The sequence below is a fragment of the Eublepharis macularius genome, chromosome 3, assembly GCF_028583425.1.
Source record: "Eublepharis macularius isolate TG4126 chromosome 3, MPM_Emac_v1.0, whole genome shotgun sequence".
NCBI classification, from domain to species: Eukaryota; Metazoa; Chordata; class Lepidosauria; order Squamata; family Eublepharidae; genus Eublepharis; species Eublepharis macularius.
The window spans coordinates 62,266,755-62,292,509 of record NC_072792.1 but is presented as its reverse complement, the minus strand read 5'-3'; the positions used below and the strand labels follow the sequence as shown (position 1 = coordinate 62,292,509).

The 25,755-nt window shown below is 40.3% G+C and overlaps 1 protein-coding gene across 2 annotated transcripts in view; it reads left to right on the top strand.

Annotated features, from left to right (window-relative positions):
• The first annotated feature begins 331 nt into the window (after positions 1 to 331).
• NLGN4X (neuroligin 4 X-linked) overlaps positions 332 to 25,755 on the top strand; it is a 256,836-nt gene continuing 231,412 nt past the window's right edge. For both annotated transcript variants that reach the window (XM_054973700.1, XM_054973699.1), the window contains exon 1: positions 332 to 828. In XM_054973700.1, coding sequence (XP_054829675.1) covers positions 357 to 828 — 472 coding nt within the window. In that variant the 5' untranslated portion in view covers positions 332 to 356. The remainder of the gene's footprint in view (positions 829 to 25,755) is intronic.

The following is a 25,755-nucleotide window of genomic DNA, read 5'->3' as shown; positions in this document are numbered from 1 at the left end:
ATCACTATGCCAATATAGCCAAGTAAATGCTGAGGATCTTGCCAACTTTAGTTCTTGGATAGTGACATCTCTGTTAAACCAGGAACAGAGCCAAGGGATGGGCTTTAGGCACAAAAACTCTCCTGCTTTTTGTATCGCTGGGATCTTTCTATGGTCAGTCTACTGAGACATATCTTACACTCAACTTTTGGGTTTTTCTTGCCTGAGCAATATTACTTTTTGCCTCTTAATCTATTTTGATTGGCCAGCTACTCTCACCTTCCCATTTTTCTTTTGTCATTTTTTGTCTTCTCTTGACTACTTTGATTTTCTGTCTGGGTGTAGAAGACAGAGGCCTGCTAATGTTGATGTGAATCATGTCAAGGCCAATGGGACTCTTATGGCTGCCTTTGATCTTTACTCCAGTTTGTGTCATGTTGAATTCTAATTTCCTCCTCTGGATAACTGCTCTAGCAATACGGTTTACACTTATTGATGGACAAGCACAATACCCAGTTGTAACCACGAATTATGGCAAAATACGTGGTGTAAGAACACCCTTGCCCAATGAAATCCTTGGCCCTGTGGAGCAATACTTGGGAGTTCCTTATGCTTCTCCTCCAACTGGAGAGAGACGATTCCAGCCCCCGGAACCCCCCTCATCCTGGACCGGTGTGCGGAATGCCACACAATTTGCTCCTGTTTGCCCACAGTACCTGGATGAGAGATCTCTGCTCAATGATATGCTGCCTGTTTGGTTTACTGCTAACTTGGATACTGTGGTGACATATGTTCAGGATCAAAATGAAGACTGTCTGTATCTGAACATCTATGTACCCACTGAGGATGGTAAGTATATTATTTAGCCACAATCTAAGCTATCATCAAAAAGTGAAAATAGGTGTTCTAGAGAATGTTTTAAGTCAGATTTCTCCTTTAATCTTGTTAGATGCAAATATTGTATAAGCATTACCATGTTCATCTGAATGCTGCTATGTAATTGGAATATAATTCTGATTTCAGATAGTTGCCTTATTTCTATTAACTATTACAAAGATTATTTGCAGAGGAAAATCCCACAAATAAAACAAAGTTTCTTGGATGCACCTGTAGAAGAAATAATCCCAATGTCAATATAGTTTAAACATTGTTTTACTATATAGGCCTCTGAAAGGCAACTGTTTTGATCCTGTTTGATTTAGTAGAAGAGTTTTGAATTGTAATTAATTTTGTGGAACTAGCTGTATTTTAAATTTCTTTAGGGAGTTATACAATATTTAATAGCCATGCACACAGTCAAGCAATAAAAAATAGACTTCATGATATTAGTCACTATTTTAGTATCATCCTTCAGACTTAACAATGTTAAGAGGACTGATCTATACTGCACTGTAAATCTATTATTTCTGTTAAAAAATTCATCTACAATAATGATCCTACAGAACCATTTTACTGCAAATATTTGTTCTACTAATATCCTTTTTCAGCACATACAATTTTAAGCAGCCTGTTTCTATAATATACTCCCCTCCTCTGATATTGATTTCTGATGATGATGTCTTATTGGGCAAAGAATTTGCTGGTTCTACTTCACAGAATGTCCTTGAATATCCAATTTCCCCCATACATTGAATTGGTTTCTCACTTTAGACTGAATAATACTTCAAACTGAAACTCTCTGTCAAACTCATCTTGGAACAGCCAGTGGCCTATTCTTTCACAACTCCCAGAGCCACTGGTATATTGGAGATTAATAAATATGCCAGGGCAAGTGTGAGGCTCTTCTCTCACCAATGCCCCTTTCTGGCTATCAGCTGGTCAGTCAGATGCCAAAGGCAGGTGTCCTCAGGCCTCGGATGGGCAGGGAAGGAGGGTATATGACCTTGTTCCTACCATGGGACCAACTCTCCAACTCTCTTCCTTTGCTTTTTCCCCTTCCCCCCTGGCCCTCACAAGATCCTGCTTTTAAGGGACTCCTCCTCCCACCACCTTGGCTTTCCTCTCAATCCCCACCCACACTCCCTTATTAGCTCTTCTCCCAGCCTGTGCAGGTGCGAGGTATGATAGCCTCTGCAGTTCTCTGGTTCAGTCCATCTCAGCCTAGCATGAGGTGTTTGCTCAGCCCTCTGCCTGGTTTGTCTCTACTCCTGCTGAAGCTTCCTCAGTAGCTCCGTTGGCAGTCCAGAGTTCATGCCTGTCCTGCCCTGGTTGCCAAGACATTCCTGTGGGCCTGGTTGGGACTGGGCTGCCTGCACTGCTGCAGTCAGCTGCAGGGCTGGGAGGTTCTTCCTGTGGTTGGGCATGGGCTTTAGCTGCTGCTTTTCCACCATAGAAGGCATCCTGAGCCTCCCTGGAAGTTCCTGAAGTTGAGGGGCTGATAGAGGAGTTTGTGCCAGGGTTGGGGAAGACCCCTGCTGATGCAGTGCTAGTGGGGGTGGTGGAAAAGTGGATGGCATTGCCACACAGCAAGGAATGAGAGAGTCTTGGTTTAAAGTTAATGGCCTAAGCACACTGCAGCATGCCCAGAGGAGCAAACAGGGTAGGAGGAGAGTTTAATGGAGTGTATCACTATTATCAATGTGTAGAAAGAATATTGTAGTCTCAGACTTCCTGAAAATAGAAAAACATGTCTCTACCTATGTCCAATCTATGTCTCTTTCTATTGCACACACAACACATTTAGGTGAGCTTCTTGTAGTTCCTTAACATGTGAAAGCATCCACTTCACTATGTGTGAGAGCTTCATGTGTGCATTCCCACAGTACATACTTCAGATAAGGGAAAAGTCATTCTGTTAGGGAATCCCGCTGGAGGGCAAGTGTACTGGAGGTCTTGTGGAGCTTTGTATTGGAGCTATTCTATCTTGAGCAAGCATCATTCACGTGTTTCCTTAATGCTGCAGCTTTTATTTCAATGCACCTCAGCTTTAGGACAAATTCCTTATTACAGTTTAGTCAGGAAGACTCTCATATTTGCAGTGTCATTTTACAGTACAGTAGTGTCACCCTGACTGTTTTGAAAACAAATGCTTGTAAGTAATTTGTGAGGAAAATGTGATCCAGAAGAAAGAAATATTTCAATAAAGGGAATCTGAAGTGCTGAAAGGTCTTCTTAATATGCTTTACTTGCAGGGAGTTGATGGCAGTTCATTCTTGTTAGTGCTGCTGAGCTATGTCAGTTTGAAATATAATTAGCAAGACCTACGACAGTTTCATTCTAAAGCTTTCCAGACTAATCCAGGTAACAACAGTCTGGGCATGTAACAAATGCATTTAACAACAGCTGTTAGGGGTTTTTTTTTCCTTGAACACATATGCTTCCAGAAGAATATTTATTTAAAGCTTGATTACAGTACTCTTAATTAAGACTTGACCGAACAGGAGTCGTCGCACTTCCCCCTGTGAGTAATCCTGCAATCTGTTAGTGGATGGCACTGACTGTTGTAGATCTTTTCTGCATCTACCAGCAGTTTTTGAAGCCATGGATTAATAGCCATGCAGATTGGGTAGCTACAGTGGGGAAGGGAAAGGGCCCCTCCCATCCTGACTCTTCCATCAGTGGAGCTGCACTGGTAGGTAAAGATGGCAATTTTGCCCTCTCTTTCGTGCAGTTGCTTGACCCACATAGGTTCCAGACACTAACTTTCCAAAGAATGCCTGTAGATCACATGAGCCAACTGATTACTTATCCAAGCAATCAAGAGAGAGCACTTTGAAATGCCCAGAGGATCTGCTAGAGGTTTGAGAGTTTTTCCCAGTATCGAAGCTGTGGTTTCTGTTGCAGTTCCTTCTTTGGATTCCTTTGTTGCAGTTCCTTCCTATTGTGGCAGTTACTTCCTATGGTTCTGTGTTCGCGTTCAGCAAGGGTATGGCATAGGTGCTGAACAAAGTATGTTCAACTTGTCATCTGGATGTCTGGATTGTCAACTGAGTTTTAAGCTAACCTTTCTCACTTTTAGCAAGCAACATTAAGAAATGGCAGGAATCATTGAGGCCGCTGTGTGAATAGGGATAGTGGGCGAAAGAGAGAATTCAGGTAATGCATCCGAAGTAACAGGTGGATAGTATATTGAAAATAAGGAAGTTTGTTGGTAGCATGTAGATAATATTCCCTTTCCTGTATCTGACAACAGACTTTTGGAATAGAGGAGTATCTAATCATTTATGGTAATATCTATTCATTTATAGTAATTACAGGGGTAATTCATCTTGTCCCTGAACCCAATTAGGTTAATTTGGGAGCAATAGAAAATAGCTTGGCTTCTAACATCCCTTCCTATTTGTACTTTTTCAAAGAATATCCCACAAAAGTTTCACATCTGTATATTTGCATGCTCTGATTGTAACATTCTACTGGAGTGATGCCTTGAGAAATCCTGTTTCAGTAGGTTGTTGCTGAAGCACCTAACATAAGAGGGATTCAAGATTCTTTATGTATTCATATTCAAGACCCTTGCTTGCCGTTGTTGTTAAACAAGAAAAGAAGCAAAGACTACTAAGAAAAGAGACAAGAAGAAAAAGGTATTGGCAGGCAACAGAGCTTCTGCTGAATAACTAGCATAGAAGGTTCCCTGGGCCCACCCATTCTTCATAATGTTTACCTATTCTCATTGTCTATTTGTTTGTTGTAATGAACAGATATTGTCACATTTCAAGATTTTAAAAAAGCAACGTTTGTTGCTTTGTATTTTGAAGTAACAAGACCTGCAATAGCACCAATGAAGTCATGATAGGGATTCATTTTGTGATTTAGAGCGGAACTACAAGTGACAAAAGGCACAGGTTGGACACTTGTCAGCTTCCCTCAAGTTTTGATGGGAAATGTAGGCAGCTTGGCGGAATGTTGGACAAGTGACAGTTGAAAAGTCCATTGGACAGCAGTCAGAGAGCCAAGCTGCAAGACTAGGATGCCTACACTTGAGGAAAGCTGACAAGTGTCCAACCTGTGCCTTTTGTCACTTGTAGTTCCGCTCTGAGGCTATCGAATCTGTGAAAATTTGCATAGTTTCTATCTTGGAAAATACCAGGATATGTATTACCTTTTCTGAGAAGAAGATACTTTATTTTGCATTAAAGGATTCTGTTGTCCTTGCATCTGTGTGTTGAACTTAGCTGCCACTCTTTTTGCTCCTGAGATCTCTTTTTCTCTGTGAGGGGCTGTGCATCCTTTTCCTTTACAGCCTGTTTACTTTGGAGACGTACCCAACTTTCTGTTTTAGTGTGGTATCCTTTTTAGGTCACAGCACGGTAGATTTTTTTCCCCCAGTAGATATAATCTGCTTTAGCATTTTCACCTCAACAGACTCTGGATTTAGTGTTTCTGTAAACTTGCCCTCCAACAAAAAAGTGCTTGGTTATTTGGTCCCAGGACATGAGAGGAGGGTTTCAATAGTCTGTGGCTGCATCCATATGGTGAGGATTCTCCATTTCCCTGTAACTGCCACTGCAAATGCAGAGGCAACAAAATACCCACATCAGTTCTTCATATCCTTCTGTCAGCTGCCATTTTCCATGCATTTTCCTCCCACTGGCCACTGGAGGGCTTTTTTCAGGCTTAAAACAAATTGGCCATTGCTATTGCACTCTAGCATTATAACAATCTATTGCCACAATATATTAGTTCTTATGAATTCTGAGCTTCTTTAAAAAAAAAAACCGGGGGTGGGGGGGAGAAAGTAATCAAATCCTTTCAGGTTCCTTTTATATCCCTGCACCAAAAGTACTAACATTTTTTACATGCAAATTGGAAATTCAAAAAAAAAAACCCCACACAAACTACTAGACCATGGCAATCATTCACTATTATGTTATAGCACTATAGTGCAGTAGCAATTTTTCAGGCAAAAGCCTGAAAAAGCTCTCTGATGATGCAAGCAGGGTAAGTAACCATGGTGGCCTGAGGTAAGGAAAATGGCACTAATGTGGACAGGACTTTGAAAAAACCTCCCTGTCTACACAGTGTACAAATGTGCTTTAACTACAGTCTTTCCAAAAAAGATTGTGTCAGAATAGGTTTTATAAAACATGTGGCAAAGCAGAATAAAACACACGAAGTGGAATATTAGGGGACAAATTTGTGTGGATGCTCCAAAAACCTGTTCCAGTTTTTTATTTTTTTTAAAAAAAATTCCAAGAGAAAACAATCTATAGTAATGTGACATAAAAAAATTAGGCTTAGAGTGGAAGAAAACATTCACCAATTCATCCAGAACGGTCTGATAATGCTATTAAAATGGATAATAATATATTTTTTTTAAATTCTATTGGGGTTGGAACAGGACTAAAGTAGCCATGGAATTGTTGTCTTGTTCCTCATCATCTGCTTTTATTGAACTATAATGAGAAGATGTAGACATTCATTTCTACCTTTTTCATGTCCCTGAATTGACAGATTTCTTCACTTTTCTACTATGGGGATGCCTAATCCTCTTTTCTGTTACTGAAAACTATGTATTAATACTGTTCCACCCCAAATTATGACAACAATCAAAAGTCACTCTGATCTTTCATAATCATTTCCTCATGACAACATAGAAGCTCTGCTCCTTCACTAGCTTTAGCTCACCACAGACCATAAAAACAGCGTCCAGGTACAATGAACAACTTCTTATGCCAGAGCTAGAAAATAATTCAGCCATCTTACTGAATTTGCACTGAAAAGAAGACACTTCTAGAAACTTTTGATACCATAGAAATGTAACCATCTCTTGCATCTCATTGGTAAGGGCAAAATTAAATATTATATGAAGTTTTGTGTAATTTGCCTTTTTTGTTTTTTTAATGAAAAGCAGCAGGAAGAGGCTGTAATTATGAGTGGAGCACTGGCCTGAGGAAGGCTCCTTCAAGCCATTTTGCCACCCAATATCAGTGCCAGAGACTTTCTTTCCATGGGATAAAAGACACATGTATCCATATCTTTGTTCATGTGTGGGGAAAAGTTGCCTGAAAGATATTTTGAGTGGGAAAAATGGGCTGAGGGGAATGAAACATCTCCTACTGCAAGATTACAGCCATTTGTAAGTGTTTTTTATTAAAATACCATTCGGGAAAGTTACAGGTAAACTGTGTTTAGAATCCATGTTCAGGTTGAGTAGCACCTTAAAGACCAACAGAATTTTCAGGGTATAAGCTTTCAAGAGTCAAATTTGCCTTTGTCAGATACAGATCTTCATATCTGATGAAGGGACTAATAGACTCTTGTTCAGATTTGATTTGTCTCAGGAGCTCTGAAGACAATGAACAGAAAACAATATTTAAGCATGTGGATTTCCAAGTCCCTGAACCCTAATGGTCAAAGTTCAAAGGTTGGTTCTAGAATTCCCAGCATCTCAAGTCATGTGACTACCCCATCTTTTGGAAACTATGAGCCAAGCTACAAGTGATGCCTTATACAGGTTGGACACTTGTCAGCTTCCCTCAAGTTTTGATGGGAAATGTAGGCGTCCTGGTTTTACAGCTTGGCTCTCCATTACAGCTGCAAGACCAGGATGCCTACATTTCCCATCAAAACTTGAGGGAAGCTGACAAGTGTCCAACCTGTGTCAGGCATCACTTGTAGCTTGGCTCTATGTGATAAAGGCTGTTGTCCTTCTGACTTATCCTCTATCCATTGTTTGCTGTGATTGGGCATTTTCAGAATGTAGTTCTTCCTCAGACTTCCAGACAAACAAATTGAGGCTGTAAGGAAGACATTGAATTCTTTAATAATTTTCTGCCCTTACCTTCCTATTGCCTTGGTATCTTGTGTTGAAGAAGACTGCTTCTGTATCACTTCTGGTTTTTGCAGAGCATGTTTGGAAGAAATAATAATGAGATTTTGTAAAAGAGTTTAGAGTGGAACATGGGTGACTTTAGTGATATGAATTGTAATGCTGCCATAGCTTACAATTTCCTCCTTTCAGCTTCAAAACTGAGTAGGATTAATTTATTCACTAGAAAGAAACACACATTTATAGTTATTTGGTTGGATTCAACAGGCTTTTCTGCTGGTGGAAAAATGAGGAGGTTCTCTTTGATCACAAAAAAGGATTATGGAATGAAGCTATATGTGAGGTTGGTTTGCATAATAAATAGGGTAATAAAGTAAGAAGGGTTGGCTTGATCTGACCAAATCTGTTTTGCCTTTTGAAAAGGCTATTAGTGAGAGACAAGATGAAGTCTCTCAAAACATTAAGGAGGAGCAGCAAATTTCGCAGTAACTATAATGTCTCATCTAATTTGGAAATTTTCCAAAATTGTTTTTTTTTCAAAGTCCCTAACAGGATGGAGAAGTAAAAATTCTAAAAATCTTAGGAGTGGGAGGAAAATTCCATTTTATCCCAAAGAATGCAGTGTTTGGGATACCTGGTTGAAATGGGGTATGCAGTTGAAACCTAGGAATTAAAAAGAGTAACATCTGAATATAAACACTGACCTGTCATTAATATTCTGAAAAATGCTTATCTTTGTTAAATATTAAGAAGAGTGTTCTCCTTTACTCAGTTTATGATCATTCTTTGCTGATTTTGGAGTGACTGGGTATCATGCTTCTAGACACTTTAGTTTTTTGAGTGGTATTAGTTGAATGCTGTTGATTTTTACTGAGTTCTAGTAAAATTCTGTGTAGTCTTACACAGTCTTGTAGTTGTATACCTCCTGTAATAATGAATCAGATGAATGCCTGTATTCACCTTGAGGGGACTAATTCTATTGATTCTGGTCCATGTCCTTGATTTCATATAATGAGCAAGAAAGCTAGAATGAGATTGCATAGTTGCTTAGTTGCTGCTCTTAATCACTATACCACTACTTAGTTGGTGTAATGGTTAAGAGCAGCAGGACTCTAATGCTGAGAACCAGGTTTGAGCCCATACTCCTCTGCTTGAAGTTTGGATCTGTCACAGCTTCCTGGAGCTCTCTCAGTCCCACCCACCTCACAGGGTGATTGTCGTGAGGATAATAACAACACACTTTGTAAACCACTCTGAGTGGGGGTTAAGTTGTTCTGAAGGGTGGTATTTAAACTGAATGATCATCATCATTATTATCATTACTTGAGCTCCATGTTGAGCTTTGATCCCTTTGAAATTCATGGGTGCAGTTTTATGTCTTGGTTGCTTCATCTTCCCCATGGTTGATTGTCTATGTCTTTCCCCATAGACCCTACTACAGAAAAGGAGCAACTGTTTTGTATGTCCAAAGGAACTGTTTCTTTTATGAAAGCTAATACTTGAATTGTTTCATTAGTGCTGCACCATGGTGGCACCTAGTGATACAATATAGACATTTCAATACATTAGAACAGCAGTCCAAAAGCTGGGGATCCGCCCACATGATATCAACCAGAAAGGAGACACATTTAAAAACAGTACATACAGATGGTTGCACCCGTATCAGGCAATCAACTGCATTCATAACATAGACTGATTTTATAAACTCACTGTTAAGTGTCCCTTTAGAATCACATATGGTAGTAGTCTCATGTCCTAGTTTGGTGTGGTGTTTTGATTAGGAAGAAAATGTGAATGTGAAGGTGCATTTTATGTGCATATGAGGCACTGGAACAAGGTATATATTGACTACATAATATCCAGCCTGTTTAGTCCTGCTTTAGCCTTATTGGCTTAGCTTTCTTTTCTTTTTAAAATCTGTGTTATCAGAAATGAAAATTGTTCTAAGTAAAAGGTAGTCCCCTGTGCAAGCACTGAGTCATTACTAATCCACGGGGGGACATCACATCATGATGTTTTCTTGGCAGACTTTTTACAGGGTGGTTTGCCATTGCCTTCCCCAGTCATCTACACTTTACCTTCAGGAAACTGGGTACTCATTTTACCAACCTCGGAAGGATGGAAGGCTGAGTCAACCTTGAGCTGGCTATTTGAACCCGACTTCTGCCAAGATCGAACTCAGGTCATGAGCAGAACTCGGGCTGCAGTACTGCAGCTTACCACACTGTTCCACATGGCTCTATTGTTCTAGAAATCACATAGTATTTTAGCTGTTTGTACAGTAAATGTAACTTACTTGGGTAGCTTATTTAGCTCAAACTGGAAATTACTCAAATTTAAGTAATGTTTTGTGAGATATTGACATTGATACTAGGACAACTGTGCATCTCCAAAGAACAACCCACTCATAATGGGTTTTTACTTGCAAATTATTTTCAAATTAGTTAAATTCCTTTATAATTGTGAATTGTCATAGTTACTGTAGCCTTCGCTGCTTGTGACTCAGTAAATCCGGAATGGACTACAAAAAAATATGAATAACCCACAAAGCCCTATACATCAAAATCTTTAAGCTAGTGAGTCGCCAAATCATGCCAAAGGTACATTGCTTTGTATTTGACTCCATGAAATCAGATTAAATATATTATACTTTATCATATGACTCCTGGCTGGCAGAAATAAGCAATGTTGTTATGGAGACTGACCATGAAATTAGGTTTGAAGGAGAGGTTTGAAAGTGATTGACTCTGTGAGCTCAATTCACATTTGCTATCCCTATTCAAACACAAATTGCTTTGTAATTTCCCTAAGAGAACCAGCAAGCAGCAATACCCCAATACAAATTAGTGATATGACTATGAAACTTATAATATTATAGTTCCTATTTAAAGAAAAAAAGTCATTTTGGAATGTCATTTGAGAGTCAAACTATACATTATGAGGGACATGAGTTGGGACACGGATGCCCAACCCAACTTGCCATCACATGAAATGACTGATAAAGCACTCCAATGGGCTCCACAGTGCTGAGAGGAGGGGAGCAGGGGTGTCCAACTTCCCTACTGTGCCATTTTCACCCATGGAACCAGAAAAAGGGGCGAACAGTCTCCCCCCATGGCCATTTCTGCTAGTGAAAATGTTGCTGGAGGGAAGCTAGAAGCCCCTCCCCCACTCAGAGTATTCCAGAGCACAACAGAACATTTATAGGTGATTAAACCCACTGTATATGAGTTTTTACATAGGACAGCAAGTTTTGCTGGGCTCCAGAGTCTTAACTCATGTGTCAGGTCTTGCCAGGTACTTCCCAAACACTTCACTGCATCACTCAGGTGTATGAGTTAAAGATGTTTTTATTAAAGAAAGATACCACTATCAAGATACTATGACAGGAGAATTGGCTGGAATGCCTAAAGGTAGTAAAGCAGGGTCAGCTATAGGGTACTGTCTCTGCCTGACCCCTCTCAATGGGAAGGAGAGGCCGTTGAAAGTTTTGGCGTGCACTGCATGGGAAGAAGGGAGGGGGAGAAAAAAGAGTTCTACTCAGTCTCTGCATTTTTAGTCCAAGGTCATTTTTCCAGGCTTCAACAGGAACTCATCTCCAAAATACCTTGCCTGAGAGATAAGCAGTTAGCAACAAAGCAGACAGAATACAGGTTTCACTTTGCATCTACTCAGAGGTTCTGCAGCACAATACTGTAAAACATGGCAGATATGCTGACAGCCTGACAGCCTATCTGACATCATGTCACTCATAACATCTAGTTTGGCACTCAGTCAGTCATTATTATTGCAGCAAAAGCCAGTAAAACAAAACAAATTTGAGTTAAAAGATAAGTTATCACATCAGCGCATAGCAATAAGATCAGAACATTAACGAGAGGAAAATTAATGAAATAAAAACAATGAAGATAAAAAATATTTTAAAAATTGCAAAGGCAATTATACCACATTTTCAGCTAAAAGGAGTCTGCGTTTCCTAATGGCTAAAGAACAAAATGTGGCCACGGCATAGGTCACTGAACTCTGAATGTCTTCTAAAAGGAAATTACACAAAATTTCTGGTCTGAATTCGAGATAGGACTGCAAGGGATTGAATTTAGAAAAGAGAGGCAATATAAGGCAAGCCCGTTCGTCCTGATATAGTTCACAGAATAAGAGGACATGAGTGACTGATTCCACCATGTTGGTCATGCATGGGCATAGGTGTTCATGCATTGGCACTCGAGCAAATTTACCCTGCAATATGGCGGAAGGGAGTGCCTCAAATTGGACTCTGGAGAATGCCCATCTGTAAAGCTCATGAGTGATGTTGGAAAGGTAAGAAGCAGCAGTAAAATTGGGGATGGATTTTAAACATTTGAAGTTCTTGGGCAGCAGAGCTTCTTCATTTTGTAGTTCAATATCAAGAAGTCTCTGTGTAATGGAAGTTCTTGCCATTAGTAGGCTTCCATAAAAGAGATCTTCTGGGACTAAACCAATCTGTTTAGTCTTATTAAGAATTTGTGTAGACCAAATAGGATAGGGGTCCGAGGCCAGAAGGAAAGGTATTAGGCCCTTTAGCTTGTAGTGAATTTTTAGCCAAAGTGATATTGCTTGTTCCCAGACTTTTGTTTCTACTCTGGGTAGATCAGCCTCTTGCCTGAGTATTACATTGGAAGTGCATTTAGGTACACCAGATAGGGATCTAAGAAATTTAGACTGAATGATTTTGAGGGTCTTTAAGTTGACAAAGGGAGCAATCTGTGAGCCTTATAAAAGTTGGGCCAATGATTTTGCTTGATATATTTTTAAAGCAATAGGGAGGAAACCAGCATCCTTCCTTCTAAACAATCTAAGGATAGCATTTGCATTTCTCTCAGCCAAAATAGCTGATAAAGACATATGTGTTGAAAATTTGGAATTATAAGAGAAGGTGATACCTAAATTGTAATACCTAATTGTGATTGACCCTGAGCCTGCTGGTATGGGGAGGGCGGAATATAAATCTAATTAATTAAATTAAATTAAATATTGGAAGTTCTTGACTTGTTCAATGGCATTTCCTTTGATATTCCAATTGTACTTCCTAAATGAATTACTGAAATGGACAATTTCAGTTTTAGCAAAATTGATAGTTAGTAGTTCGATGTCACATTGCTCGCTAAATTTTACTAGAGCTTGCTTAAGACCAACCCTTGTTTGGGATAAAAGAACAGTGTCATCAGCGTACATTAAGACTGAGACCTTTCTGCTGTTTGAAAGAGCTGAGGCATGAGTATCAACTGTATGAAGACATGTAATTAAGTGGTTGACATAGATGTTGAATAAAAAAGGGACCAAAAGGCAACCTTGCCTGACTCCTTTTTGAAGTGCAGTTCTTTTTAATAAGTTGCCTTCTTGTGTGATTCTTATCTGAAGGCTATTGTTTTTATGTAAATTAATTAACAGCAGTAACAGCCTTCTATCAATACCCATGTCAGCCAATTTAGCCCAAAGCCTCCCCATAGATACCGAATCAAAGGCCGCCTTAAGGTCCACAAAGACTGCGTACAATTTATTCTTCTGATGTTTCACATATTTGAAAATAAAATAGTCTAGGACCAGGCAGTGATCAAGAGTAGTGCAACCAGGTATGAAGCTGGCCTGTTCAATTTCAAGTAGGTTATTTTGGTCTAGCCAATCCCACAATTTTTGACATAGATGTTTGGTGTATAATTTACAGATCACGTTCAGAAGACTAATTGGCCTATAATTCGATGGATCCATGGGGCTACCCTTTTTGAATAGGGGAACGATTACAGCCAGGCCCCAATCTTTGGGGATTTGAGTTGAGGTATCTATATAGGAGAACAAATTTGCTAGAATTGGGGTCCACCAATTTAGGTGCGATTTCAGGAGCTCAGCAACTGTAAAGTCACCTCCAGGAGCTTTTCTGGATTTCAGTTGTGAAATTAACAAAGTGATTTCCGATTCAGAGACTGGGGGGCATTGTGTTGTGTTATCTAGAAGAATAACAGGAGGTGCAACAGTGCTGATCCCTACATAAAGTATTGTAGTGCTTTTCCCATACCTCTGCAGAAATGGGGTTAGAGGCATTAGAGTTCTTGGTTTGCAGATTGGAGGTAATCTTCCAGAAACTAACATTATCTTTTTCTCTAGTAGCCTTAATAAGAGATTGCCATAAAAGGGAGTCAGCAGCTCTTTTTTTTCTTTTTTTTTTTGGCTTTTAAGAGCTCCTTATATTTCTTCTTTATTAAATTGCAAATTAAGTTTAGTAGTTAAATTTGGGCTTTGTTGAAATGTCCTGAAACACTCTCTAAGCATCAGTTTTGCTTGGGTACACTCATGGTCAAACCATTTTTTATTGCCATGGGTCCTATCATATTTAGGGCCTCCAAGTCTCGATAGCAAAGGCTGGAGTTTGGTAGTTAATAGATGATGACAGTCAATTGGAGAGATCTCCCCGTCAGTATTAGCTGTTAAGACATGCGAAAGGAACTGACTATCAGCTGACTGAGTCCAAAGGGAGAAATTCTCTTTAATATGAGAGGACCATGTAATCCTGGTCCTCCCTGTATGTTTAGGGGGTTCAGGCTCAGGTACTTTGGGGCAAGGATAGACCCTGGAGGGACCTAATGGGCCATGACTTTTAAGGACTAACAGTAAATGGTCACTTTCTGTTCTTGCATCAATCGAGAAATCAATATGATCATCATAAAGATCTTGAGAAATAAGAATATAATCAATAGTCGAGTGCTTTAGACCTGAACAAAAAGTAAATTGGCCAGGATAATCACCTGGTAGTAGTGTTGCCAAGGACCCCCTCCTCCTCCTGTTATGAGGCCTGCCATGAACTATGTCAGTTTCCTGTGTTGCCGTTGAAAGATCTACTAAAGACTCTGTTTTAGGGCAGCATTGCCTGTGCCTATTTCCTGTTCTCCTTGCTGCAATGGACTGTGCCATCCATGTCAGTCTCTTGCCTCCTTGGGCACCTATCTAGAGCCACGCTGCCAGCAGCACAGTGCCAGCTGGAGGGAGTCTTCATGAGCCTGGCCAGGCACCCCCTGGTCCCCGCAGAGAGCCCTTTGTGGGCCGGTCACTGAGTCTGCCCTCGCCACTGGGCAGTCTGCTAGCAAGCCCAAGCTGTTCCAAGGAAGAAGCCATGTTCCAAAGCAGTAAAGAGCCAGCCTGAACAGGTTACCTCGGCTGCCATTTCGTAAAAGCGAGCCGGTCATGTCCGCAGCGGCCGACCTTGCCCCGCTCTGCATATCTCGGAAGCCTCCCCGGAATGGAAGCTAAGTGCCGACTGTCCAGAACAGCTAATGGACGCATCTCAATGCAGCCACTGCATTCCAGAACTGATGCCGTCAAGACAACGCCAGCTTCCTGGCCAATCCAATCAACCTGCCCGGCACTCCCTTCCCCTCCTTTGTCTCCTCTTCCCGAGGTGTCACAATCTTACAATCAGACACTAAAGAGGCCCATTTAGGGTAGTTGTAGAGCCATCAAGCCTTTGTTCCCCTTTTGAGAACCACAGGGAAAGGCACCTGCCCCAGGGTATGTTTTGGGGTATTTAAGCCGGCCTCCCTGGCCATGAGGTGTGTGTGCCATTCCTATCCTGAACCTCTGCTGCTTCTCTCTCTACGGGTCTAGTGCAGGCATTTAGATACCTCCATGCTTCGCTGCTACATCTTTCTTCCATGCCGTGACCAGGTGAGTATACCCAGTTCCATCGATCTCAAGTGGGCTCTCCTGCTAATGCAACCGGCTCTATTCTTTCCAACTCTTTATTTCCTAGTTCTTTGTATGTACCTTGTTTGTGTGTGTTATTTTAGGCATGCACAACACTATTAGTAAAACACGTTTCATCTTTATTAGTCTCGCCTCTTTATTGCATGAGTAATCTGAAAGATTACTCGTATAGCTGGTATAGCTGGTTAAGATCCGCACTAATTCAAATCCAGACTGCAAGCTAATTCCCCCATTAAAAGAGCAGTTCTGGTAACAGTAGACCATTTAGAATAACTAGGTTTAGCCTAAAAGCCATTTGAAAGAGGCAAGCACCAGCAAAATTGACAGTTGGAACTAAAGAGAGATGCCTAAAGAGTGGCCAGAGTTCATCATCAAAATTAAGGCCGCCTATATTGCACTCATCAATCAACTGTTCATCAGAGAGTCCTAATCTTGCATTAAAGTCACTGCCAATAATTATGGGAGCCAAGGGGAACTTATCTAATACGTGGCAGACATAACCTTTCAACTCTTCCAAAACATTTTTAATATCAGACTGTTTCAAAAGAGGAAGAATATACACATTAATACAAATTATCTTATAGTTAGGGAGGGATAAACTGATGGCCAAAATCCAATTCTTATCACATTCCAATTTCCTTGGGGATCCATTTAAGGATTTAGACACTAAAGTACTCAGTCCTCCCAAGGGTCTTCCCCCATTGGGGCCAACCGAGGCAAACGAGTGAAAAGCAAGGTAGTTGCAAAGATCAAACAGGACTGGCATACAAGTTTCTTGTAAGAAAATGATCTTAAATTGTGAAATAAAAGAAATGAAGTCTTGGTCTAATATTTTAGAGCACCATCCGGCAACATTCGAGGAGAGAAGGAAAGGTGACAGTCAATCCACCTCCTCAATAATGTCCAATGTCCTCCCAGGATCAGTAAAAGTACAGCCATTGGATAGTGGCTTATGTAACATTGAAGAAGAAGAATCAACATCATTTACAAAGTGTACTTCTTTCGGACAGGGCAGTGCATTAGATTCATTGACCATCGGTGAAGTTTCATGCTCCATCTCCAATAGAGGGTCAGGGGGGAAGTTCTCCTTGTCTCTATCCGTAGTTTGGCACTAAGAAACAACTAATTGATTGTAGTTCAGCAATTCAGTTTTGCTTAATGGGCCACCCACCAACATGCATGGCATTTCTTCCACCTAGGATTCTAGATTTGTGCATCCATCACAAGCAATTTGGGTTTGGAATCCTGACTGGGAGAAAAAGTTGCATGGGAAAAACAGTGGCTGTGGTGGCCACTAAACCTCTGTAAATAGAGTTCATCCAAGGAATGGTTTTGAATTTTACAATGCCATCATTTTTCTTTAAACTAAGTGTTCTTCTCCATTGTGCAAATTGAACCTGTTCCTCTTTATTTTTGTCCTGGACTGTTTACACACGTCTTTAAAATAGCACGATACAGAAGACTGCCAGCTTCCTCGCATGATTTTTGATGCCATCCATGATTATGGCGCTTTCGTGCCCCCAATTTATAAACGAATGGCGTCAAAAAACGTGACGAAGCCAGCAGCCTTTCATGAGCATCATGCTATTTTAAAGACATGCAAAAATGGCCCTGTTCATCAGTTTGTTTGTGCTGTATATGTACACATTTTCACATTATTTTTGTGTATAAATGGCATATAGCATGTAAATAGCATTTCAAAAGGTGCAAAGGAAACACCAAGTTGGATACACAAGAACTAAAACTCAGTCAAGTGAAAAGGTTCATGATGACAAAAACAGACTTAAAAGGTCATAGTCATATATCCCTCCTATTGGTTTGACCAAGAGAAGCTGTGGCATGGCTTGCCACATGCACAAAGGCTGCTCAAGGTGTAACTGTAGCCTCTGTTTAGCTGTCAGCAGGATTCTAAGTACTTACTTTGTTATGGAATGCATTTTCTTGGAAACAAAGCAAACTGATTTCAATAGAAATGTCCATGTAAGTTTCCTAAATTAAGTTCCTTTTACTTAACGCTTGGCAGGAAAAAGTGTGAGTGCATTATTTTGTGTTATAAATTCATAGATTATCTTGCTGCATGGGTTGATTCTACACAGGGGCATAGCAGCAGCAAGCAGTGGGGAAGTGGGATTGGATGGTGGCCACCTTGGTACATTCATTGTCACTGGCCCATTCATCCCCCTTCTCCCCCCGTAGCACTGGTGCCATCATTCCTGCCTGATGACAGTTGCTGCATGCCCCTTGTAGCCTGGCAAACCCACTCCTCCCCTTTTCCTCTTTGCAGCTGAGTTTGATGCAAAGGCGAACTATGAAAGAACACTATTAAAGGGTTAAAAGGGAATAGACTTGAGTTATATCATCTTGAACCTGGAGCTCAGCTCTGTTCCTCCCTCTAGTGGCCATGTGGATAATCTATTTGCCACTAGCTCAAGATTCCCTCAAAAAATAGATTAAACAAGGTTTTTGTTTTAATCTGGCTGTCCAGGGAAAAATATAGAAGCCATACACATTGTGCCTACATTGGATGTAACATCATGCAGATGGTCCAAAATAAAATGAGGAATGTTCTCCTATGTGCAGTCTATAGGGTTGCCAGGCTCCCCACCTGAAAAGCAGGTGGTGGTGGCTGTGTTGGTGGTGGTGGAGGTGGTACAGGGGTGCAGATCCTCCTCTCTTGGTGTGAAGAGGTAGGCTGGAGCATACTGCATGCAGGCTCAATGACATCACTTCTGGTTTAAACCAGGAGCTATGGAGTTTCAGCAGGCCCGAAATGTAGCTTTTTTGCTATATTTTCATCCTATCCGTAAAGAATTAGCTTCCTGGAGACACTGTAGCTTCTGGTTTAAATCAGAAGGGACATTATCATACCTGCAAACCCTGGGTGCAGCATGTTCCGGCATGCCTCTGCTCACTGTTCTTCCCCCCCCCCCCAATAAGGATCCCAGCTCTCCCAGTGGGAGCAGGATCACCTGCTTCCACCTTCCACCCCCCCCCCACTACCACTCAACTAGCTGGCGGGAGGGTGGGGGGGGAACAGGTCTTCCAGGTGCACTACCAGGGTGGCATGATGATGTTACTTCCTGGGAGTGACATCATCATGCCATCTTAAGAGCACTCCTGCTTTTTTCAGTAGTCCCCCACTCCTGCATGACTATGTCACTTCCTGGGATAGTGCGAAGGTGAGTGCCAGGCCCCTCCTCCTGCCAGGAGGGTAAGAGGACCTGACAACCCTACCCCCATGAGCCAGATGAGCACTGCAAGGGGCAGAGGCTGGAGGTGGGGGATCCCCTGCCATGGTGGGCAATCAGGCAACTGTAGCAGCCTGAGGGCCAAGCTACACATGACGAATGACACTTGAACGGCAAGTGGATTGAGTGGAGGGCAAGTGAACAGGGTGAAATACACTTGCTGTTCAAGTGTCATTTGTCATGTGTAGCTTGGCCCTGAGATACCAAATCACATTATAATTTCCATACCATCTGCCAACTTATCAAATCATTCCTAGGGAAGTTATCTTTTATTACTGTTAGAAGTTGTCTAGTAAGCCACTGGCTGAGACAAGGGTTGCCAGCTCCAGTTGGGAAATTCCTGGAGTTTTGGAGCCTAAGGAGGGGAGTTTGTGGAGAGGAAGGAACTCAACAGGGATGTGATGCCATAAAAGCCACCCTCCAAAGATGCCATTTTCCAATTATTCTCATTAGATGCTTTTGATAAAAAAAACATTGATTAGAAATTTTCTAACAATTTATTCTAATTTTGACAATGTTGGTTGCCAAAGTCAAGAAGCTGTGAGTTTCTAGCCGTGAAATAACCATTTCTTAGAAGACACATTATTTATTAAGGAAAGCATAAAGAGGGTATTTGAGACAGCAGAGAAAAAAAGAAACTCTACAGAAAAATTAGATGGGGATGGGGCAAATGAAGACTATCAAAAAGAACAATCTTGAAAGAACATCTAAGGCATTTAAAAATTATACCTAGGAGAGCTTTTCTTTATAGGAACCTATAGGAAGTCTAGAGCAAGATGGAATGCTGTTTTTTCCCCCTGACATTTCTCAGAAGTAGTTCATTTGACACCAAGTTTTAAAATATGTGTTGGATGACCAGATGTGAGAACCAACAGGTGCCCTATACCTTTAATAATTATACAGAATATGAACAACAAATAGGCGCAGCTTTCCACAAACCACATCTGTAAAAAAAAATTCTTCTGCACAAAATTGTTAAATATACAAAATCTCTGATTTGTGGTTCTGTGTTCCTTGCTTATTTCTTCTAATGATCCTTTCCAGATATTCTTGCTGTGAAGAATTCATGTAGGTGGACAGATTCATAGATGTAATCTGTGCTCCTAAGCAATACCATGAATATACTTATGGTTGCCAGGTCCCCCTGTCCTCCCAGTGCCTCCCCCACCAGCCAAGTAAGCAGGAACACGAGTGGAGGGTGGGAGTAGGGGATCCCCCACCCCCAGTGGGGGACTGACAACCCTAAATATACTATACAATCAAGTAACCACAGCAGAAAGTGAGAAATAACTAATCATGTTGGGGATGTTTTCTGAATTTAAAATAAAAATCTGTTCCAAATTAGGAATAGAAAATGTTTTGTCTCACAACAGTTTTTAATACAGGTGGTCCAAACCCAAATGGAACACATGTTAGAGAAAGTAATCTACATGGGCCTTTGACCTTGAAAACTCTACAAATCGCTAATATGGTGCTCTAAATGATTGGTCTATACATACTGATTGTTTAATCTTCTAAGCGTGTCTTAATTAATAATAATAACATAGCTGCACATATACTGCTGTTCGAGACTAAAGATGGGCACAAACCAGGGAAATTCCAAACCGTGTGGTTCATGGTTTGTCGCATTTTACAAACTACGAACTTTCACGAACTTGCCCCAGTTCGTGAACGGGTTAGTTCAGTTTGTGAAAATGTCACTTCTAGGTCAGCAGAAGGTCTGCAGAGAGCCCATCTCCCCATTGCCTAGGAAACTGATTGATCAGTGCCAGGCTATCTGCAGTGACGAACCAAAATACGAACCAAACGAACTGGGCTAAAATTCATCACGGTTCATAAGAAATGAGCTGCCATGAGCCGCCAGTTTGCGAACCTTGAATCGGCCCATTTCATGACAAACTTTTGTTCATAATTCAGTTTGTGCCCATCTCTATTTGAGACAGAGTGGTCAAAGTTAGTGTTATTATTATCCCCACAATATAGCTCGCGCTGAAAAGAATGGCTTACCTAAGGTCACCTTCTGAGCTCAGTTAGTTTGAAGGAAATAAATGCAACCTTCAATAAGCTCAATTATCTTTAAAATTATATGATTACTTGTTGCATTTTCATTTTGCTTAAGTACAGTGTTAATAGAGAAACTCAGCTTCTTAATTATTTATGTTGTATGGGGGGGGGGGGTTGGTGGACATTTGAAACAACAGTTCTTACCCCTTTCTAACATACCCTAATCCCCATCGTGAAGCTAGCAACTAGTGGGAAGTTATCAAGGGGAGAGTGTCTTGCCAGTCATGTCATGATGTTGTCAGTGATGTGGATATATGTGGTTATAATAACTTCCTATGTACAAGCTGGGATACCCAACAAATGTTGGTACTGCTATTATCAATGTACTTTTAGTTGCGGGGTGGGGGGGAGCGACATATCTATATCAGTAGTGAGGGGAAGTGATATATCAGGGATTAATTAACAAACCATTTTAGTGTATATGTTTTCTTCATCTGCATGGCCTCGAGAATGATTTTAGGTAGAGTCAATAGAGGAGAAGGTCTTAAGACACTTCAGGGAAGTGAAGAGGTGAAGGTAATATACCTCCCTCAGTGAAAGGCATTTAAATGTGCCTATAAGCACAAAGCCAAGTTGCTATGCGGAAAACATAATCTTAAGAAAATAGGAAGGACAAGCAGGGAGGAACCTACAAGAACTTCAGGAGGGGTGGATATCACTTTCCCCTCCCACTATTTCCTCTTTCCTTTCTTGAAAGCCTCCATAGCCTCTTCTCTTTTCCTGCTTCCTTCTGCCCTACTCACCAGCCAGCCTACATTTATCTACTCTTCTCTCATCAACAGATTTTCCTCCTTCCTTCCTGGCAGCTTCTACCCAGGAAAACTATGGCCATGGTCAAGGCCAGTTGTATAATGCTGGCTGCCAGGCCAGAGCCAGTGGGAAAACTGCAAGGACTTGTGAGGGGCAACTCAAGTCCTCTTGCATCCCATAACCCATGCTATCACCTCTTTTCCTCTTTCTGGCAACTCCTACTATCTTTACCTTTCCTTGCTTCCTTCTTTCTTTCCCACCCACCAACCAAAATACCTTTTATCTGCCCCCACTCATCTTCAACAATATTTACTATTTATTTACTTCATTTATACTCCACCTTCCTTCCTCCACACTGGGACCAAAAGCTGCTTACATCATTCTGAAGTGGATCAGGAAAGCTTATGTCACCATCAACTTGTTAGTCTTTAATGTGCCATGTGGCTGTTTTTGATGTTGTGATTCACCTGTATGCTTGGGTATCGCTCAGCAGAGGTAAATAGTGGGGAGTTGTGATATTTGAAGCTTGAGAGAAACCATAGTAATCCTACATATCTGTGTTAAAGTTAAATCCACATAATTTCCACAGGCATGATAACAAGAAGATCCTAGATTTCTGAAGTGTACTACATATTCTAACGTGTAATATTTGTAGCTCCTTGAAAATGTTTATATGTATAACAAGTTGAGCTTTAGCTATTCATAGTGTCACTTTAAAAATGAATGCCTCAGGTACAAGTTTGGGAAGAAGCTCTGTTTTATCTGTTTTGATGTGTGTATTGATTTTTCTTATCTCTGTATGCTGCCTCAAGAGTATTATAGCTATAAGGTAGTGTTTAAATAGTTTAGATAAATAATAAATGCTCTCGGATCTCTCACAGAAAAGAACCACGTCTTCCTGTACTATCCCACCCATTAACTGAGACCCTCTTCACGATCCCTCTTTTCTGGGTCTCAGCCTGCAGAGATGAAACATGTAGCTACTAGAGAGAGAGTCTGATCATTCTTGATCTAGAGGCGGCATTTAATTTTATATACGACCGAATGGTCTGTAGTTTAGTTTTGAATCATAATGAAATTTGCCCTTTATTTTTTTTAAAAAAAAAGTTTTAAAACTATTTTTAATTTGTTTGAGATATGACAGGAAAGGTTATAAAGAAATGGATTTTTCAAAAATAATCAAGAGTGAATATATAAATATTATAAATATATGAATAGATCCCTTGAGTTTGTGACAAAAGTATAGATTTGTACTTAATGTTTAATCCTCTGCACCAGATTTAAAATTCAAATTTTATCCATTGTCCCACTGATTTTAAGGGATATTACATAGACATAAAGCCACTGCCATATCCAGAATTCTGCTGTCACCTCTGTTCTTCTCCATGTATGTTTCTATTTTCCAAAGCCTGTAGCTAGATAAGTGGATTTTTTGTTTCCATTTGTTTAGTCTGTAGTTAATATAAATCTATTGAGATTCTTTCAGAGTGTGTGCTTCTTCTGCTTCTTATTAATGCCTAAACAAGCCAATAATTGACTGAGATTATCAGTAAGTGAAATAATATTGCAGTATTTCTGTTGCTTATCCATGAGATGTGTCATGGGAAAATATACTATAAATAATGTTGCTCTTTATTTTGTTTGTTTTCTACAATTATAGTCACTAAGCACATATAAAAGCAAAAAAAAAATATGGCATCTGTAGGGACATTGTGCAGTTAGTGGTGTGTTTAATAAAACCAAAAGGCAAGAAGCTGGAAATAAAATTTCACATCTGATGTGGTTTACTTTTTTTAAAAAAAAAACTCACAGTGGGGGTGTAACCTTATGTTCTGAATAACGGTTAGGGCCTTAGAGAGCTAGTCAACACCAGTAGCAAAATTTTCCATCTCCAAGCTATTTGTGGTATAATTAAGGACTATGGCCCAGATCCAAAGAATATCACAATTAAATTCCATATGCTCAAAGAGGTTTGCACATGTGTTTTTTCAAATGACATAGCATATAGCAACCTGCTTTTGGAACTGAGGGGACCTTGTGGAGGTTTGTTTTTCTAAGAAAAAAACTTTTAGGTAATCCTAGTGTAAGCAACAACACTATAGGAGTGCTTCAAATAGCTCTTGGGATCCTGGCCTAAATAAGAGAAGGTGGGCAAGCAAATGGTTGAGAATAAGGATATGAGTAGTGTGCATGTCAAAATATTCTGACAATCAGTCCCTCTTGACATTAATAGTGCTTGAAACATTGAGAGGATATGAGACCTTACTTTCACTGCATAACTGCAAACCTGTCTAGAAATATATAATTTTGCCCATGGCTGTATTTCTCAATGAGACATTCACCTTTGTGCATTAGTTATACTATAATTAGACATTTCAAGCTATTTGGATTGTTGGGGCTAAAAAACGCTCACCCTTGCACTGTGAAGATGTCTAGTTTTATTCTTTGCTAATACTTTGAAACAGAATAATAATGATGAAGTGATGTGATCATACTCTGTGATCTGGAAATTGTGTAAAAAGGCATATTAATAAAGATGCTAGTGATGTCTTTATGTTGCAGTTGAGTTTCTGGCTCTGTACTATGGTGGTGGACACTGCTGCTTAAGAAACGGGCAACATAGTTGAATTTAGCTAGTATTTATTGCTCAAGCAGTTCTCTGGCACAGAAATGGATGGGACTGGATGGGCTGACTCAGCTGTGTGCCCTCATAAAGGTCGCAGCAGGAGGCATGTCTTCATCAGCACTCCTCGTCACTTTTACCTTTGTTGTTCCTTGTGCTGATTTTCAGATGTTCTTTTCAGGAGTTGTATGATGTCCAATTAGTTAATGTGGAATATGCACAATCATATTCATGCACTCATACCCAGGCCAATAACTTTAATGTGATGTGCCAAAAAAGGTTGGAGGAGACTTTGGAATCGCCTGTTGGGATTGCAAAGCAAATATTCAAGGTTCTATAAAAGGTGAGGATACCCTATTCCCCCCACTAAAAGTAAACATAGAAGTAAGTGTTCTTAGAAAATCAGTTTACATTGTAAATAATGTGATAATGAAGGAGGAAGCACATAAAAATTACAGTCACGCAACATGCATGTTTTCTTCTCAACTGAAATTGTATATGTAACTCTGCATCACCATAACAAACAAATCAGTGCCGTCCTTATTTGTAGTACAACTCTCTCTTTTTTTGAGCAAGAGGCTCAAAATATATAATCATTTTATTTTTCTTTTATTGTATATTTTTTTCTTTTGCTTGAAGAATTTTAGTGCACTGCACTATTTCAGAAAGCACTGCAGTTTTGCAAACAAATCAACTCTATTTTATGAAGGAATCAATTTAAAATATGCCACGCAGTCATTTTCTATTGATAATGCTACAGTTGACCTAAGCTTTTTCTGGTTCTCCTTAATTTGTTGGGTGAACAGCGGAGAGGCTGTTGTTGTTTCTGCTTTTTTGCTGACTTATTTTCCTTAGAAGCATCTTTGGTTATCAGCATGTTTCGCTTCTATTGTTTTACTCCTGAGCAGGAAGCAGCACAGATCTCTTCATATTCTTTATATTTCGCTTTTATTATTTCCTGAAATATTCATATGAAATATGAATTAGCAAGCTTAGTACTTCTTTTTCAGATTCTCATAAGTAAATTTTAATAAGTAAAGAAAAGCTTGTTTACATAACGAGGCTTCCTTGGAACACTTTTATTCCAAAGAACACTTAGAGTCAAACTGGATATTACACCTTCCACCAGTCAGGTCAGGGAACTATTGTTTCCTAGTGCTTCAGGGCCTGATTTTGCTCAGGATGTGGCACAGGGCGGGGAGAGGCTTCAGTCTTCTCCTCTTCCATTTCTCCAAACCAAAACAGCCACAGGGAAACTCCACTGTGAGACTTCTCATGCTACAGTCAATGCGCTTGGAGCCCTACATCAGGCAAACGGCGCCCCCTCGTGCCCATTTCAGCTAAGGAAGGCTCCTCCTCCCTTCTGTACCACATTCACAAGCTCATTCAGGACCTGGAACACTTGGAAATGTTAGTCCACGGATATTACATCTGTCTGTAAAATGGGTCTGGGAACCCCTACCTGATGCAGCCATAATGGCTACATTGGTCCTTATTAACCCCAGATGGGTGGCTATTTTAAGCTGTAGTAGAATAAAGGAGGAGTCAGTTGCATTTTAAAGACTAAATTTATTCCAGCACAAGCGTTTGTGAATCAAAGTTCATTTCAACAGACGTATTGGAATGAACCTCCATTAGGTCAGTGATTGATC